Source organism: Salpingoeca rosetta (genome assembly GCF_000188695.1).
Source record: "Salpingoeca rosetta unplaced genomic scaffold supercont1.10, whole genome shotgun sequence".
NCBI classification, from domain to species: domain Eukaryota; class Choanoflagellata; order Craspedida; family Salpingoecidae; genus Salpingoeca; species Salpingoeca rosetta.
The window spans coordinates 135,571-151,722 of NW_004754924.1; the positions used below are offsets into that span (position 1 = coordinate 135,571).

The 16,152-nt window shown below is 54.4% G+C and overlaps 4 protein-coding genes across 4 annotated transcripts in view; 2 read left to right on the forward strand and 2 right to left on the reverse strand.

The window, feature by feature from the left end:
• The window catches only part of PTSG_04330 (uncharacterized protein), a gene marked incomplete at its 5' end in the record, with an annotated part of 2,304 nt that extends 1,531 nt beyond the window's left edge, over positions 1 to 773 (forward strand). Inside the window, one exon of the mRNA XM_004994360.1 lies at positions 1 to 773. This exon is cut by the window's left edge and continues 1,037 nt beyond it. Within this exon, the coding sequence (XP_004994417.1) occupies positions 1 to 271 (271 nt within the window). The 3' untranslated portion in view covers positions 272 to 773.
• A 29-nt stretch (positions 774 to 802) lies between these two features.
• PTSG_04331 (uncharacterized protein) lies at positions 803 to 6,524 on the reverse strand. The gene is made up of 15 exons (XM_004994361.1): positions 5,812 to 6,524; positions 5,420 to 5,608; positions 5,093 to 5,184; positions 4,757 to 4,881; positions 4,506 to 4,545; positions 4,232 to 4,359; positions 3,781 to 3,837; positions 3,541 to 3,578; positions 3,247 to 3,346; positions 3,003 to 3,098; positions 2,394 to 2,897; positions 1,912 to 2,160; positions 1,638 to 1,712; positions 1,410 to 1,448; positions 803 to 1,266 (listed from the first exon to the last, which is right to left on the reverse strand). Exons 1-15 carry the CDS (start codon positions 6,393 to 6,395, stop codon positions 1,108 to 1,110), a joined length of 2,475 nt encoding a protein of 824 aa, XP_004994418.1. The 5' UTR covers positions 6,396 to 6,524; the 3' UTR covers positions 803 to 1,107.
• Positions 6,525 to 6,707: 183 nt separating this feature from the next.
• PTSG_04332 (uncharacterized protein) lies at positions 6,708 to 12,518 on the reverse strand (the record flags this gene model as incomplete). The annotated part of the gene is made up of 17 exons (XM_004994362.1): positions 6,708 to 6,785; positions 7,051 to 7,305; positions 7,517 to 7,573; positions 7,887 to 7,979; positions 8,133 to 8,225; positions 8,392 to 8,745; positions 8,988 to 9,272; positions 9,567 to 9,697; positions 9,910 to 9,991; positions 10,167 to 10,247; positions 10,384 to 10,574; positions 10,751 to 10,841; positions 10,972 to 11,022; positions 11,348 to 11,515; positions 11,799 to 11,875; positions 12,072 to 12,154; positions 12,376 to 12,518. 17 exons carry the CDS (start codon positions 12,516 to 12,518, stop codon positions 6,708 to 6,710), a joined length of 2,313 nt encoding a protein of 770 aa, XP_004994419.1.
• A 1,119-nt stretch (positions 12,519 to 13,637) lies between these two features.
• Positions 13,638 to 16,127, forward strand: PTSG_04333 (ribosomal protein L7). Its single transcript, XM_004994363.1, has 5 exons — positions 13,638 to 13,806; positions 14,081 to 14,183; positions 14,854 to 15,020; positions 15,277 to 15,414; positions 15,670 to 16,127. Exons 1-5 carry the CDS (start codon positions 13,802 to 13,804, stop codon positions 15,986 to 15,988), a joined length of 732 nt encoding a protein of 243 aa, XP_004994420.1. The 5' UTR covers positions 13,638 to 13,801; the 3' UTR covers positions 15,989 to 16,127.
• The last annotated feature ends 25 nt before the right edge of the window (positions 16,128 to 16,152 follow it).

Genomic DNA, 16,152 nt, shown 5'->3' on the forward strand with positions numbered 1-16,152 from the left:
CAACTCGCGCATGTGGATCCGCCTCTCGGGCGCACGCAATCTCCCGCTGTCCGAGGGCGAGAAGCGGGAGCTTGTCGACCGCATCATCGACACTGTGCCGCTCACGTCGCTGCTGTGGGGCAGCGCATACAGCGACCCCGACAACACGGGGTTCCAGTTTGACTACGCAGATCGCCAGCGCGAGTTTCGGTCGTGGTTCCCGCGCTTTTCGCACCAGCTCATGGTGCTCAAGCACAACGCGAACGACGTCTACGGCTTTATGAGCAACTGATGCCACCCCTCTGATTTCGAATGCTGACCCGTGCTTCTTTGGGTGTGTTGTGTCTTGGTCATGTTGGTTTCATGTGTGTATGTGTATGTGTGTGTGTGTGTGTGGTTGTGCTGTTGACCATCCTGCGTATCCCTCGTGTTGCTGCTCTAGATACCCCCTGATGTGTGTGTGCGTTTTGTGGTGAAGTTTGCTTGTCGTGGCCTCTCCTGCCATACAACTTGCTGATGCTGACAACCTTGTTTCGTCGTGTGCGTGTGCATGTCTGTGTTCGGTACTCGGATGCTGACCACTGCTGACTCGAATACATGCATGCTTGCGTCTGTTTGTCTGTTGTTCACGTTTCATCCAATGTCCCTTTCGTGCTGTTGACTGTCCTCTTTCGTTGCTGAAGCGCTTTTTGGTTACATGGGTCTCCTTTTCCCTTCCGCTCATTCGCCTGTACGTGTGTGTGTGTGTGTGTGTGGTGCATGTGTGTTGACAATAAACGCCCCCTTTCTCGTGACGGCCAGCGACAAGACACAGCACAAGCGCTTTCTGTTTGCGTGTTCATTGAGGCGAACAAGCAGGGTGTAGGGACAAGATTGCAACGCCTAGCCTGATCCTATTGTACATCGTATGCACACACGGGTAGTTGAAAAGCAACATGACATCGCGAAATGCGGGCGAACAAGTGCATGGTCACGTATATCTAACCAAAGAGCGAGAGAAGACAACCGGTGCATACATGCGTGAGCTTGCAATCAGCATGGAAGCAACATATGCGCGGATGTGTTTTGTACAATCAACATATGGAAACGGAGAGCATCTGTTCGTTCAAGTCGTCACAGTTGTTGTCGTCACGATTGGTGCGTGTGCGATTGCAGGAACGATGCGAGAAGCGAGGCCTCTTGGTTGTTCTGGGATGTGTTCTTCTTCTTCTTGTTCTTCTTCTTCATCTGTTTGCGTGGTTGCGTCGGCGCCAGCTGCCGTGGGGTGCTGGTGCTTCGATTGATCACCTGCGAAGAGGGAAGCGGGTGGTGGCGGGGGGAGAGAGCGTGTGTGTGCGTGTATGTGAGGATCGTAGGTTGCACAGGTTGCACATAAACATGTTGTGCAAATGTTTTGTGGAGTGTGTGCGTGTGTGTGTGAATAGATGCACCTTGTGTGAACCTCCAAGGCCGTCGTAGCCATAGTTCACCTGATGGGCGGTGCAAGTGAATGAGATGAGAGGTTACATTACGAGTCACAATCACAGACTGACAAATAGACAGGCAGGCAGACACACAGACAGACAGACGCACACACACAAACATACACACAGGCAGACACACACACACACACACACACAATGACGCATGCAAAGACACACACGCACATGCACTGGTACCTGCACTGAACTGCCTGTGAAGGAGTTCTTTCGCTTTGTTGACGGCTTGTGCAGATGGAGATTGGACACACGGCGCTGTCAACAAACATGAAGCAAGATGGGCGTGCGTTTGAAGGAGGGGGTAGGGGAAAGCAACGAGACGGGGTGAATGATAAGGCAGCAAACAACGAGACGGGGTGAATGAGAATGCAGCAAAAATGTTCGGACACACACACACACACACACACACACACACACACACACCCACACCCCCATACACTGAAAACATACATACCGCAGAAGCACCGTTTGTTCGGCGAAAGGAAAACGACATGTGCGAAGAAGAGGAAGAAGAGGAAGAATGAGGAGCAGACGCATTTGGTGTTGGTGCCGCTGTGGATGGTGACACCAGTGACGACGATGATGATGACGAAGAAGAACACGCCTTCAAGCCGTGTGTGGCCGGCGAGTGGAAGCTTGTGTTCGTGCTTCCGATCGCAGAGTCTGTGGTGGAATTCACACGCGGGCGTGAACGGCGCGCACTCTGTACAGTCATGGGATGGGGTGAGAAACAGGTGATGGTGGTCGCGAGTGGTTGATGATGAAGTGAGCCGTTATCGCCATGGAGATGAGGTGACAATGGCAAGCGTGGCTGAAATGAGAGCATGATACATGACACATACACGTATACACATACGCACACACACACACACACACAAACGCACAAACGCACAAACACACGAATACACATACGTACACACTTGACTTCAAGCTTACCTCAAACAAGCCTGAAGGCGGCAAATCATCATCATCATCCTCATCATCGTCGTCATGATGATGGCTGAGTGAGCTGTGGGAGGTGCGATGCTTGACTGTTGGTGCTGTCGCCACACTCGTGGACCTGGTCTCACCCAAGAACACAATCTCATCATCGTCGTCATCATTGCCACCACCATTCTCACTCTTGACATCAGCGCCGTTATTCCCACCGCTCCCATTCGCAGCACCACTGCCATCGCCATTGCATTCGTCGTCATCATCATCATCTTTGATCATGGCTCGTTTGCGCGGCAACCGCACACCACCACCACCACTGGTGCTGGTCGTCAAAGCGACGGCATTGCTGGCAGCACGGCGCTTGGCAGTTGCACCACCAGCGAACCTGGTCCTACCGCTGCCACCACTACCATGGTGAACGGGTGCAGAGGCATCATGAGTCGCATTCCGACTGCGTGCCGGTGTGCTTGTGTGCAGGGTGCGCGGTCCGGCCTTGCTCGTTACCTGCATGTGTTCGTGGTTCATGATGTGTGTGTGTGTGAACATGAAAGCATTGAAAGCAGAGTTGGTGACAGCAACCCCCCCCCCCACACACCCCTGATGCAACACCTTGTTGAGTTGCGCCTGAAGAGCAGCAATTTTGCCATCGCGCTGTGAAACTTTCGCTTCCACCTCTGCTTTTGCCTTTCGCATGTCAGCCAGCGTCTGCAAGCAGTGCACACACATGTACACGTGAAATTGGGGCGTCAGGTGAAAGGGGAGCTTGCCAACCTCTAAGGTTTGGCAGAGACACAGACACACACAGACACAGACACACGTGTGGAAGACATGCCAATGAGTGCACACCACGCACCTGAACAAGGAGTTTGTTGATGAAGAGAATCTGCTGCGGTGACGTTGCGCTGGCGTTCTGCTCGCAATCCGCCCAAAGGTTGGCGTCCACATTCACAGCCCTGATGACGGCCATGATGGCACGGCGATGGTGATGACGAAACAAGAAGCGACCGTAGGTGTGTGTGTGTGTGTGTGTGTGTGTGTGTGTGTGTGTGTGTGTGTGTGTGTGTGTGTGTGTGTGTGTGTGTGTGTGTGTGTGTGTGTGTGTGTGTGACGGAGTATAATCACAGCGTCAGTTCAACCCGTCGCTCACCTGCGGAGTGCAGTCAGTTCGCTCTTGTGTGCATCAACCTGTAAAGGCAGACGTCGTGTTGGAAGGGGAATCGGTGTGATTGCGTGCGTGTGTATGTGTGTGTGTGTGTGTGTGTGGGGGGGGGGCAAGCAAGAAGAACAAGAAGAACAAGAAGAACAAGAACAAGAAGAAGAACAAGAACAAGAACAACTGTAACAACAACAACAACAACAACCGGTCACACGCTTGGATGGTGCAAACCTGCTTCAGGAGCTCCTGGTGCTGCTTCATCACTTCATCGTATTTGTTGGCCTTGCGCTGTTCAAGTGGCGGTGGTGGCGGTGTGATGCGAACAAAAACGCGGGATTGGTGAATGGCACGTGAGGCACGCACGCACACCGCCAGGAACAGTCAAACACACAGAGACAGAGAGAGAGAGACAGAGAGAGAGACAGAGAGAGAGAGAGACAGAGAGAGAGAGACAGAGAGAGAAAGAGAGAGAGACAGAGAGAGAGACAGAGAGAGAAAGAGAGAGAGACAGAGAGAGAGACAGAGAGACAGAGAGAGACAGAGACAGACAGACAAAGAGAGAGAGACAAACACAAGTACAGACACAGGCACACAGGCACACACACACACACACACACAGACACACACACACACACACACAGACACACACACACAGAGGCAGGGGCAAGGACGATGGCTGCACCTGGAGCTTCGTGTAGTTTGAGGACATTTGGTTGAGGCGGAACGACTGTTCCTGTAGGCGCTGGTTCGTGTCCATGTACTGCCGTGTCATCGACGACAGCCGCTCCTGTGTGTCCGCAACATTCACCTCTGCATCACATGGCACACACACAGACACAGACACAGACACACACACACACACACACCGCAGCAGCACGTGAGGAGTGATGTCATGAAACGAGTGTGGTTCGGCGGAACAATACAGCAGAGGGGACGAGGGTGCGGGTTTGTCTTACTCAGCGATCGGTTCTCAATGGCCAACTTCTCGTTTTCGTCCTGTTGTTGCGGTGATGATGAGCGGGAAGTGCCATGCGTTGATGATGAGGGAAAGAGTGCACGGCATCAGAGGTCACCGCGAACGAGGAATGAACGGCAATTGTCAACCTGAGACAGCGGACAGACAGACAGACAGACACACACACACACACACACACACATACGCACACGCACACACACGCACACACACGCACACAGACAGTGTACCCACCTTGAGGGCGGCCCGTTCCTTGAGCAGCTGTGCCACGACATCATCGCTGCCGGCGGTGTTCCCATCACCTCCACCTGCTGCTGCTGATGATGATGTTGCTGTCTGGTTCGCTGGAGAGTTCTCGTCTGGTGTGTGCAGGGGGTGATGCCGCGCACGACAGACAGGATGTGGTGGTGTGAGGATGGCTCGAAGCGTTTGAGCGGTCGGAGTGTGACCGAACGAGGAAGGACCTGTTCACACCCATATCAACAAAAAAAAGCAACAACGAACGCGCCGCCAATTATGCACACGCACACACACAATCACGCACACAATCACGCGCACACACATGCACACCTTCGAGGAAGAGACGAATGATGCGCTTTCGTTTGGTCTGACGGAATGGAACGCGACACATGGGACAGCTCTTCTCCCTCACTTGCGACACGCTGGTTGAAATGGGGACAGGGTGGTGTTACGTGTGTGTAGGTGAACGCAGGACAAGGGCACAGCAGATGGAGAAGAGTACATTGGCAGCAGATCAACTGGGAACAACACACGCTGCACCAAGTGACACACACACACACACACACACGCACATACACACGTATGCACAGGCGTACACACGCACACACAGACACGCAGATACAAACAAACACACAACACAACACAACACAATCGCACCATTCCTCGTGGAAGACGTGACCACATCCAAGGAAGACGCCGCCACCATTGAGCAAGATGGTGTCCAGACAGATGCAACACTTGGCCTGTGCTGCTGACTGGCAATACAGCGTGCCAAATGATCGGTTGTGGGCAAAGCCACTGGACGCCTTACGACGGCACGATGTACACTTGTCCAGGGATTGTGCGCTGACGCATGTAATAATGTGTGAAATGAGTCGTAGCGCCAACGAAGGGTGTTCAATACGACCAAGCACATGCACACATACGCACACGCACACACAAACATACACAAACACACGCATACACAAGCACACACGCATACACAAACACACGCATACACAAACACACACACACACACAAGCACGCGCAGACAAAGTGGAGCTGCTCACCAGGCTTCGTGATACACGTGACCACAGCGGAGGGCGCACATGCCATCCTGCAGAGATCGACCGCACCGCAAACAGCGGGTTGTCGTTGACGTGGTAGCTGCGGATGCGCTTCCCCACATGTTTGTGGATGTGGCCGCTGTTGAAGATGCTGTTGGTATCACCCCTGGCTGCACTCTGCTTGGCTGCATGTCAAAGTTTCCAGCCAGCACAAGGTCGTTGTCTCCGACAGGTGGCATTGGCGTGGTCGCAGACGAAGCAGACGATGCCAGCAGCGACGACGACGCAAACTGCAGCGGCTGTGGTGATTGTGGCGGTTGTGATGGCTCGTGCATCATGGTGGTTGGCGACGTTGTCACGATGGACATTTGTGGGATGGACACCGTCATCATGGGCATGTGCTGCATTGGAAACATGAACGATGGTGTTGTTGTTGACATGGTCGTTGGCATCCACATCCCCGCCATCATGTCGTGATTGTGACTCCCGCCACCGCTGCTTGCGGCAACAGTAGAGGATGAGGCGTTTGAAAGCGCCGCCGTGCCAGTACCAGTGCCAGCAGCAACACGCCACTCCTCCCCATCCATGGCGTGTGCCGTGTGTGTGCTGTGTTGTGCTGTGCTGTGTTGTCGTGGGTACGTGAAGGCGGCCAACAGTTCCGTTGTGTTGTTGTGTTGGTTCAAATCGATGGCGCGCAGCAGCAGGCGCAAAGAATAGTGCTACTGTTTATCGTGTCGAATAAGACGACATACGACACGCAAAAAGATGCAAACGAAGGTCGTTCCACAACACACACACACACACACACACACACACACACACGCACACACACACACACACACAACACACATAACACACACAAACACACATAACACACACACACACACAGAGCGTGTATGTTATGCAAGGTACTCGTATTCTGTGCGGACTTGACCTCGGCGAAGGTACTCCTTGTCAATCAGCGACTCAATCGATTTCTGCATGGTCAGATGTGACACGTTTGGTCGCGTGTGGTGGGTGAGGCATCACAAAAACGAGAGCGCGTGGGTTGGAGGAGAGATTGATGGAAGGGGGAGCTTGCTTACTTACACAACCTCGCACGCACACACAAACATACACAACATACCAACACACACAACATACACACGCACACACAACATATACAACCTCGCACACACATAGACACACACGCACACACAACATCACAAACACACAACCTCACACACGCGCGCGCGTCCTGACCTTGATCATGCCGACGTCTGGCTTGAATCTCGACTGGAGCTGCTCAATGACCTCTTGCACGAGGGACGTGTGGCTGAGGCGCTTGCGCATCTTCATGATGCGAACAATGCACGCCTCCATCACAAGCTTGCGGTCCTCCATCGCCATCTTGTGTGTCGTCTCAGACTCCTCCTTCTGCTCGCTCTTCACGGGCTGGTCAATCTTGATCTTCAGCTTCTTGTAGCTGTACTTCTCGTTCAGCGTCATCACCTCGTTCTGCACAAACAAGGGATGAAGAAGAAAACAGAAGAATGAATGACAAGGAACGGAGAATGAACGGAGAACGGGCACATGGTCCACACCACCATGAGCGGCTTGAAGCACGCCCGGGTCTCGCGACAGGCACAGCAAACGAGGAGGCTCAAACCGATATTGCACGTCCAACGCAGACAGACACAGACACAGACACACAGACACACACACACACCTCTTCCTTGAAGATCTTCATCTTGCGGAGGTTGTCAAGCTGTGGCTTGAGGGATTTCTGGCACACGAGGGAGCAGGTGGCAACACGGACACATCGCACAGCGACACAATCAATCGCGCGAAACACGTCGTGGCGTGAGCGAGGCGCACACAGATGTTGCTTCAAGTGCTCCTGATGCGCGTACACTGGCAACACGCTCAACAAACAAACAAACAAACAAACAAACATACACACACACACACCACACACACGAGGCACACACACACACACACACACACACACACACACACACACACACACACACACACACACACACACACACACACAAAAACGCGCAAGACAAAGCGTATGACATCGTGCGCGGCTGCACCTCGTCAACGCCCGTTGCTTCGAGGATTTGGGAGCGGCTCATGCTCAGCTGCTGGTTAAACAGCAGCAGCACAGCCATCTGGATCAGATTTGCCTGCGAGCACCAACGACACATGAGGCGGTTAATCACAGCTGTACAACCAACCATGGGGGCGCGAGGCCAACCAAGTCAAAGACCAACACCCACACCCACCCACACCCACACACACACTCACACACCCACACCCACACACACAGCGTAGCGCACCTGGAAGACGAAAGGCTTCTTGAGGTAGTGTGTGAGGAGCTCGCCTTTGCACAGCTGGTACGCCCACATGAGCTTGCGGCCCTGGTGCTCATTCTGCCGGCAGGATAGTGAAGCAAGGCAACGGGGGGGGGAGCAAGGAAAGGCAAGAGACATGAGCGAGTCGCCAGTTGGCGTCATCACCACCATCAGCAATATCACGACCCCCAGCAACATGATCATCACCACCAGCATCGTGGCGCACCACGGGCGGCAATCAGACCTGGTAGAACATGGAGAAGCGCTCGAGGCAGCGGCCGAGGACCGGCGGGAGCGTGACGTTGAGCTGCGCCGTAAACGGCCACGAGTGGCTCGTCAGCACTTGCACGTAGAAGTCAACCTTCAGCGACGTGCCGGAGACGCGCAGGTGGTTCTTGAACTTGGTGTTGAGCTCGCGGCTGGTGCCAATGTCGTTGAACATGCGCTGCAGCTTGTGTGTGTACTCGTGCCCGCTGGCGGCCTTGAGCTTGGACAGGAACATGGCCTCCGCATCGTCAGAGGCAGAGCCGCCCGTCACAAGCCGCTTCGCAAGGAACTTCTTGTAAAACTTCTCAAACACGTCCCGATCCTCAAGGTACTGCACGGACAGAGTATGCCGGTGAACAGAAACGAAAAGAGGGAAACACGACACACATACGACACGACACACACACGACACGACACACACACACGACACGACACACACACACACACACACACATACACACACACACACGACACGACACAACACGACACGGACACACACACACAGAGGCTCAAGGTATGGGGGTTAGAGCGCCTCTTGCCAGCACCAGCACCAGCACCATGGGGGAAACTCACGTTGAAGATGGTCATGACCTGGGCGAGACGGCGCTCCAGCTGCTCGCCCTCCACCTTTGAGCCGCGCTTCAGCAGCGAGTCGCAGTACTTGGCCAGCAGCTCGGGGCTGCGTGTCGAGTTGCGCCCGTTGGCCGTCACGGCGTTGCGGTTCACCACGTCCTTGAGCGCCTTGTCCATCGCCTCCACAAACAGCGTGTCGTTCTCAAAGGCAAGGTTGATCTGCTTCAGGTACTTCTCGTGCACCTGCAGCAGCGTCTCAACAAACTTGCGCGCATCCTCGCTCGACTGCACATGACATCGAAGCATTTTCATTGCATAGAAGCGGCAAGGGGCGATATGAGGCCGTGGTGGTGGCCGTGGCGGTGAGTGAGTGAGACGGTGAAAGAGTTGTCACGACAAAGACGACATTCAAGCCCCGGGAACAAGCACACAAGTCACGGGCCATCAAACGTCAATTATCAGTCATCGTGACGACTGCGACAACGAACAGCATCAAAAGGAACACCGAAGAAGTGTGTGTGTGTGTGTGTGTGTGTGTGTGTGTGTGTGTGTGTGTGTGTGTGTGTGTGAGGTACGCACCGCGCCGAGTTTGCCGCAGGCGTCGATGGCGCTGCGCGCGTGCTGTGCAATGTGCTTCTCCACCTGGTCCCGCAGTGGCTTCAGCGTCTCCGGCACACGTCGCAGCAGCGTGTACAGCCGCTTCAGGTCTGCTCAAGGGCAAGCATGCATGCATGCACGCATGCACAGGGGGTGAGCCGAGTCAAAATAGTGCAAGTGGAAGAGGCCAGGCACAAGAGATGCACCAATGGAGGGAACAAGCACAAGGCAAGTCAAGTCAAGTCAAGAAGTTGCAGGTTGCCCTGCTTGTGCGCTCACACACAGACACACAGACATACACAGACATACACACAGACAAACACACCTTCGTCCTTTTCTGTTTCCAGGAGGACGGACGCTTCGTTGTTAAGGGCGTCCTGGTGCATCACAACAAGCACTTTGTTGCACTGCACACACGCAAGTTTGAGCCGCAGCACAAGGCGCAGGTGTTAGTGGACACGGATCAACTTCTCCCCACACACGCACACGCACACGTACACACTTGTGCACAAACGCCACATGCATGCCTCAGCGTCACCTGTAACCTGAACATGTTCATGGACATTAGCGGTGGCAACACACCTCCTCTGCGACTTTGATGCCCGTGGACTCGTGCATAAACTGATGCACGCGGTCCTCTTCCTCTTCAACGCGCACCAGCGCCTGTACACAGAGGAATAAGCGAAAGGCCGAGGGGGAGGGGGATCAGGAAATCGTGCAGATAGCAGAACCAAAAGTGAAATGGCTTTACCAACGCGCACACACACACACCCTCACACACACACACACGACACCTGACCTTTTTGACAAAGTCTGCGAGGGAGCCCGCGTCTGCAAAGGAGATGCTCTCCTTCTGGTAAAAGGCGCGCGTCTCGGCGAGGTACGGCCTCTCAAAGTACTGCTCGTACACGTCCAGGTTCACTTTTGGCTTGAACTCAACGCGCCCAACAAGCCCTTGCACATTCTCCTTGTCATCCAAACCCATCGCCACTGGTGTGTGTGTGTGTGTGTGTTTGTGTGTGCATGCATGCATGCATGTGTGTTCATGTCGCGAGGGTAAGAAGGAGCATCAGCGAAAGTCAACCACACCCACTCACCCACCCCTACACCCACACAGAGCACGTGTAACCCCCCCCCCCAAAAAAAATCATCCGCCCTCTACCGACCGAGGCTTGCTGTAAACGCCTTGAGGGCGCTGGTGCGGATCTGAACGCCGTTGCGGTCCTGGCGAACCATCTCAAGCGCGCTCTCGACAAGCTACACACACACACACACACGCACACATACAGGTGTGTGTGGGTGTGTTGTTCATGTGAGGAATGCACAGCAACACCAATGCGTGCAAACCAGAGAGACAGGTGCAAGAGGTGCTGTAAATGTTGCGCACCTTCTCGTGCAGGGGTTTGAAGAGGTATTCTCTCCAAACAAAGACGGTCAGCTGTAGGCGTGACAATTGGGAAGTCGCAAGAACGCAGAGGCAAGTGGAACCAGCGCATGGGTGAGGTCAGGGCAGGCACACTGAAATGTGCTTCATGTACAGCAGTTGCAAAGATGACACCCAAGGGCCTGATCCCGAAACCTCACGCACGGGTGTTCACACACACACACAAAGTGTACACACACACATAAGGTGTACACACACACACACACACACACACACACACACACACACACACACAGTCACACACAGACTCAAGTGCGTACTTACACACACAACAAAACAAACAAACAAACAAACAAACAGGCACACAGCGCGTGCGCACCGTGTAGATGTCAAAGTATCCGGGCATGTCTGCTTCGATGGCGCGGGGCACGCAGTGCTTGTTGAGGTAGCTGAAGATGTTGTCGATGATGGTGCGCGTAAAGTCGTACAGCCCCCACTCGTGGCGGTATGTGTTGAGCAGCTCCTCCCCGCGAAGCTGCGACAGCGCCTGTCCCACAAAGCCCACAGCAGGCAGCGCGAGGTAATGTGGTGGTGGTAGTGGTGGTGGCGACGGCGACCCACAGTGTGAGCGGAAGGGGACGTTGGGGGTGGACGGCGTGTGAGTGGACAGATGCGCGTTTTGACGAGGAGGAGGAGGAGGAGGAGCAAGCTTTCTCCCACATAGAGGAAGGCAAAACGCTTGGCATACGCGAACAAGGTGCGTGTGTGCGTGCGTGCGTGTGTGTGCTTGTGTGCTTCTCTGTTTGTTTGCGTGTGCTGTTGAAACATACGCTGAGCTTCTTCTTGTTGTGTTCAATGAGAAAGTCCTTGAGCTTGTCGTAAATGTCCTTTCCGTAAATCTTGTCGGCTGGTGTGGGTTGGGTGACATGAACGTGAGTGAAGCATGCATGCAAAAGCGTGCAGGCAGCCACGCACGCGCGCGCGCACATACACATAGAAACAGAAACACACACGCACACACAGACACAGACACACACACACACACACACACGCACACACACGCATGCACACAGACACAGGGACGCGCATGGAGGGTCACCAACCGGACTGGGATCGTGCGCCAGCTTGCATGGCGCCCAGAGGCCTGGACCCCGAGGAGCTCTTTGTGCAGTACCCAAATACCTCACTGTACCACCACAGCACACAAATGATGAGCATGCGTGACGTCAATGTAGTGTCACCCGCACGCCAATTCGGCACACCCACAACACGAGAGAGTGAGTGTGTGTGTGTGTGCGTGCGTGTGTGTGTGTGTGTGTGTGTGTGTGTGTGTGTGTGTGTGTCAAGGGGCTGACTGCAGCGTGGAGACGTGTGTGTTGGGGCATGTGGGTGTGGGAAGGCGCGTACTGGTAGAGTTCGATGTAGTCCGTCTTCTCGAGCGCCTTGATTGTGCCTGAGTTGCTGCTGGCACGAAGATCCGCGTTGAGGATCTTGTCCAGCCCAAGACTGAGTACGGCCCATGTTTGTCGAATGTCGATGGTGGCCGCCATCCTGGTCGACACACAACACACACACACACACACGGGGAGCAAAGCAGCGCAGGTTGTGGATGGGGCAGTGCCATGTGATGAGCGCTATCAATACAGTGCGCGAGTGGATATGCATCACTTGCGTTTGGTCAAGCGCAGTCTGCACTGGTGTGAACACTGAGTTGTGCCTCTAGCGTGGTGTGGTGATGTACATCATTTGCCGAGGGTGATGTGCATCATTTGCCGAGCACACGCTCTCGAACACTGAGCAACAGTGCCTGTTGCCCAAAGATTGCCTGGTGACGATGGCGCCAACACACACACACACACACACACACACACCTGGCGCGCGTTGGTTGTTGTGGACAAGACGCGGGAAGCGCGGATTATTGGTGCAGCAGAAGTCGTTGATCAATCTCTGTCACGGACACAGCAAGTGGCGTGAGTCGAAAAGAATATTGAAGAGCAATGAAAACGAAACACCGATGGCCACGTGCACACACTCTCACACATGCACAAGAAGACCAAGACCAATACCGCCAACACCACCATCAACACCACCAGCATCGCCATGTGCCACAAGCGACAACGCGCGAGTGATCATCGTTGGACGGCCATGATCACAATGAGTAAGAAGGGTGCGCGCCAACACCACGAGCAGGGCCAAAAAACATCCAAACAAGAACGCCACGACAGAGAGGCACAAATACGCGCCCGCAGCACAGAGGGCGCCAACATACACGTCCACTAGTAGCATGGTGGTGCACGAGCAGCGAACGAACGGCGGTCACACAGTACCACGCACCTTTTCTTTTCGTTCTTTCCCTCCACAGACAAAGGCAGGGTGACAAATCAGGCTGCTGGGGTGCGCGCGGGAAGACACAAACAACAAAAGCGAAACTGCCACAGAGCAACCGTCCCTTCTTGCCTTACCTTGCTTGGATTAATTGCTGACAGCGACTTTTTTTTTCCGCCCTCTTGTTTGTTTGTGTTTGTGGAAACGGGTATTGGCGCGTGCATCGAACGGATGACTTCTGATTTTCTGGCGATGCGTTGGGGAACGGTGTTCCTGCAGCAAGAATTGCTGTTGAGAATACTTAAAAAAATTCTTCACGGAGTACTCTGCAAAAACCGAATACTACCGAATGTCTTGCTTGTATTTTCAGAACGTGGTACTTTGGGTGTGAGTACTGAGTACCTCCCGCAGCAATTGACAGCAGTGTGCGGCGCATGTGCTGGCTGTGCCTTTTTCCCTCACCGCCCCAGCACCATCAACAACCTCCCTTCTTCACCCAGCAGCCACCATGAGGTTGGTTTGGTGTGGTGTGGTGTGGTGGCGCGTGTGGTCAAAACCATATGAAGATGGGTGTGGAGCGATAGAGAGGGAGAGTAGGGGTGTGCGAGCAAGGGGTACGCCTGCGTGAAGTGAGGTGTAAGTGTGCACGAAGCGAGGTGTAAGTGTGCATGCGTGTGGCAGACGTGTGTGGCAGATCAACCACCACCAACAACAGCGCACACACTCGCACACACTCACACACTTGCACACACTCACACACACTCGCGCGCGCACGCATCCACCACAGTGACAAGGCCCGCCCCACGGTGCCCGCCATGCACCTCAAGAAGAAGGCACGCAACCAGAGGATTGCCAAGACTCTGCGCGCGAAGAAGGCTGCGGAGACAAAGGTACAACAGCATGCCCACGCTGTGTGCGCAATGCACACGACAGCATGTCAGACAGAGGGCTGTGGTGGTTGGATTGGCCGGGCGGGCTGACGGGTGCTGCGTGACCTGATGGGGAGCGCTGATGCGCACGGTCGCGGTCAGTGCAAGCGGTGTGGCGGCGTGAACGGAGCAAAAGAACAGAGATGGAACAGAGATGGCGACACCAACCACAGCACCCGCAGCAACGCCGTCAACAGAGCCAGCAACCAACTAGCGACGGCGACGATGGCCCCGCCACAGCCGTGAAGAGACGTGGCGAGAGACGCATGAACAGCATGTGCTTGGTGAAAACAGTTGTTGCCGCGATTGGCTGATTCGAGCGCTCGCAGTTCGAAGACCGCATCAGACGCACCGCGCCTTCTCGTGTGGAGCCCAGTTGATCTTACCCAAACGACATCAGCAGCAGTGGCGAGAGGGAACACAGCTTGAGACGCGGTTCCCGCGCTTTCATGAACGAGCAACTCCAGCGAGTCAGCCAACCAGCCAGCCAACTTTCTTCCACTGTTCCCCTTCTCGACACACCCACAACATACACATTTGTGCTTTCATTTGTGGTGTGAGCTTGTGAGTGTCGTTTGCTCATTCATGACATGCGCGTCGTACGACCCTGCGCTTTTCCATACACACACAGAGGCGCCTGAAGAACCGCCGCGAGATCATCAAGCGTGCTGCCAAGTACGAGAAGGAGTACGAGCACAACGAGCGCACCGCCATGCGTCTCAACCGCATCGCCAAGAAGACCGGTACCTTCTACATTCCTGAGGAGCCCAAGCTTCTCTTCGTCATCCGCATCCGCGGGTACGTCTTCACTGAGCCACATAGCCGCGTGCGTGTGTATGTGACAGAGAGCTCGCGCGCAGTTGCTCGCTTCCTGCACGCATGTGTGCGGGCCCCACTCGATCACACACACACACACACACACACAATGTCATATTTTGAAGTGCACAAGTCTACACCCCCGCTGTACCAACAACAACAGCAGCTACCCATCGTTTCACGCTTGCTGACCGCTTTGATGTTGTTTCTTGTCGTTTCTTGTGCATGTTGATGATAGTATCAACGGCGTGTCCCCTAAGGTGCGCAAGATCCTCCAGCTCTTCCGCCTGCTGCAGATCAACAACGGTGTCTTCCTCCGCGTGAACAAGCCCATCCTCAACATGCTTCAGAAGGTCCAGCACTACGTCGCATACGGGTACGTGGTCAAAACACTCCTTCGTTTGTGTGTGGTGTGTGTGTGTGTGCACTAAAAGGGCGTGTTGTTTCCAAGTTGGCCATAACAGCAGCAGCAGCAGCACCACCACCACCATTCCGCCGCTTTCTGCCAAAGCTCTCATCAACAACAACAACAACAACAACAACCAATATAATAACCTCAGTGCAACATTGCACATGCTTTGACGCGCTCAACTCACTGCTGTATCCATCCCTTTGTGTCTCGACATTGCAGTTACCCCAACCTCAAGACTGTGCGCGAGCTCATCCTGAAGCGCGGTTACGCCAAGATCAACGGCCAGCGCATCCCCATCTCCAGCAACGACGTGATTGAGCAGAAGCTGCGCAAGTGCGGCATCATGTGCGTCGAGGACCTCGTCCACGAGATCTTCACTGTGGGCCCCAACTTCAAGAAGGCCAACAACTTCCTCTGGCCATTCAAGCTCAACACCCCCAACGGTGGCTGGGTGAAGAAGGGCAACCACTACGTTGAGGGTGGCGACTATGGTAACCGCGAGGACGCTATCAACAAGCTTGTGCGCCGCATGAACTGAGCTGTCTCAGGCCTGTCGGTGTCGGTGCTGTGTTGTCGTTGTGTCCTGGCTCGTTGGTTCATTCTCAGGTCCTTGGGTCTGTCATGCCTCTGAACGGTCATCAAAATCCAAGAAACTGTAAACGCAGACAACGGTTGAACCACTCCTGAAGTTGTTGTTTTGAA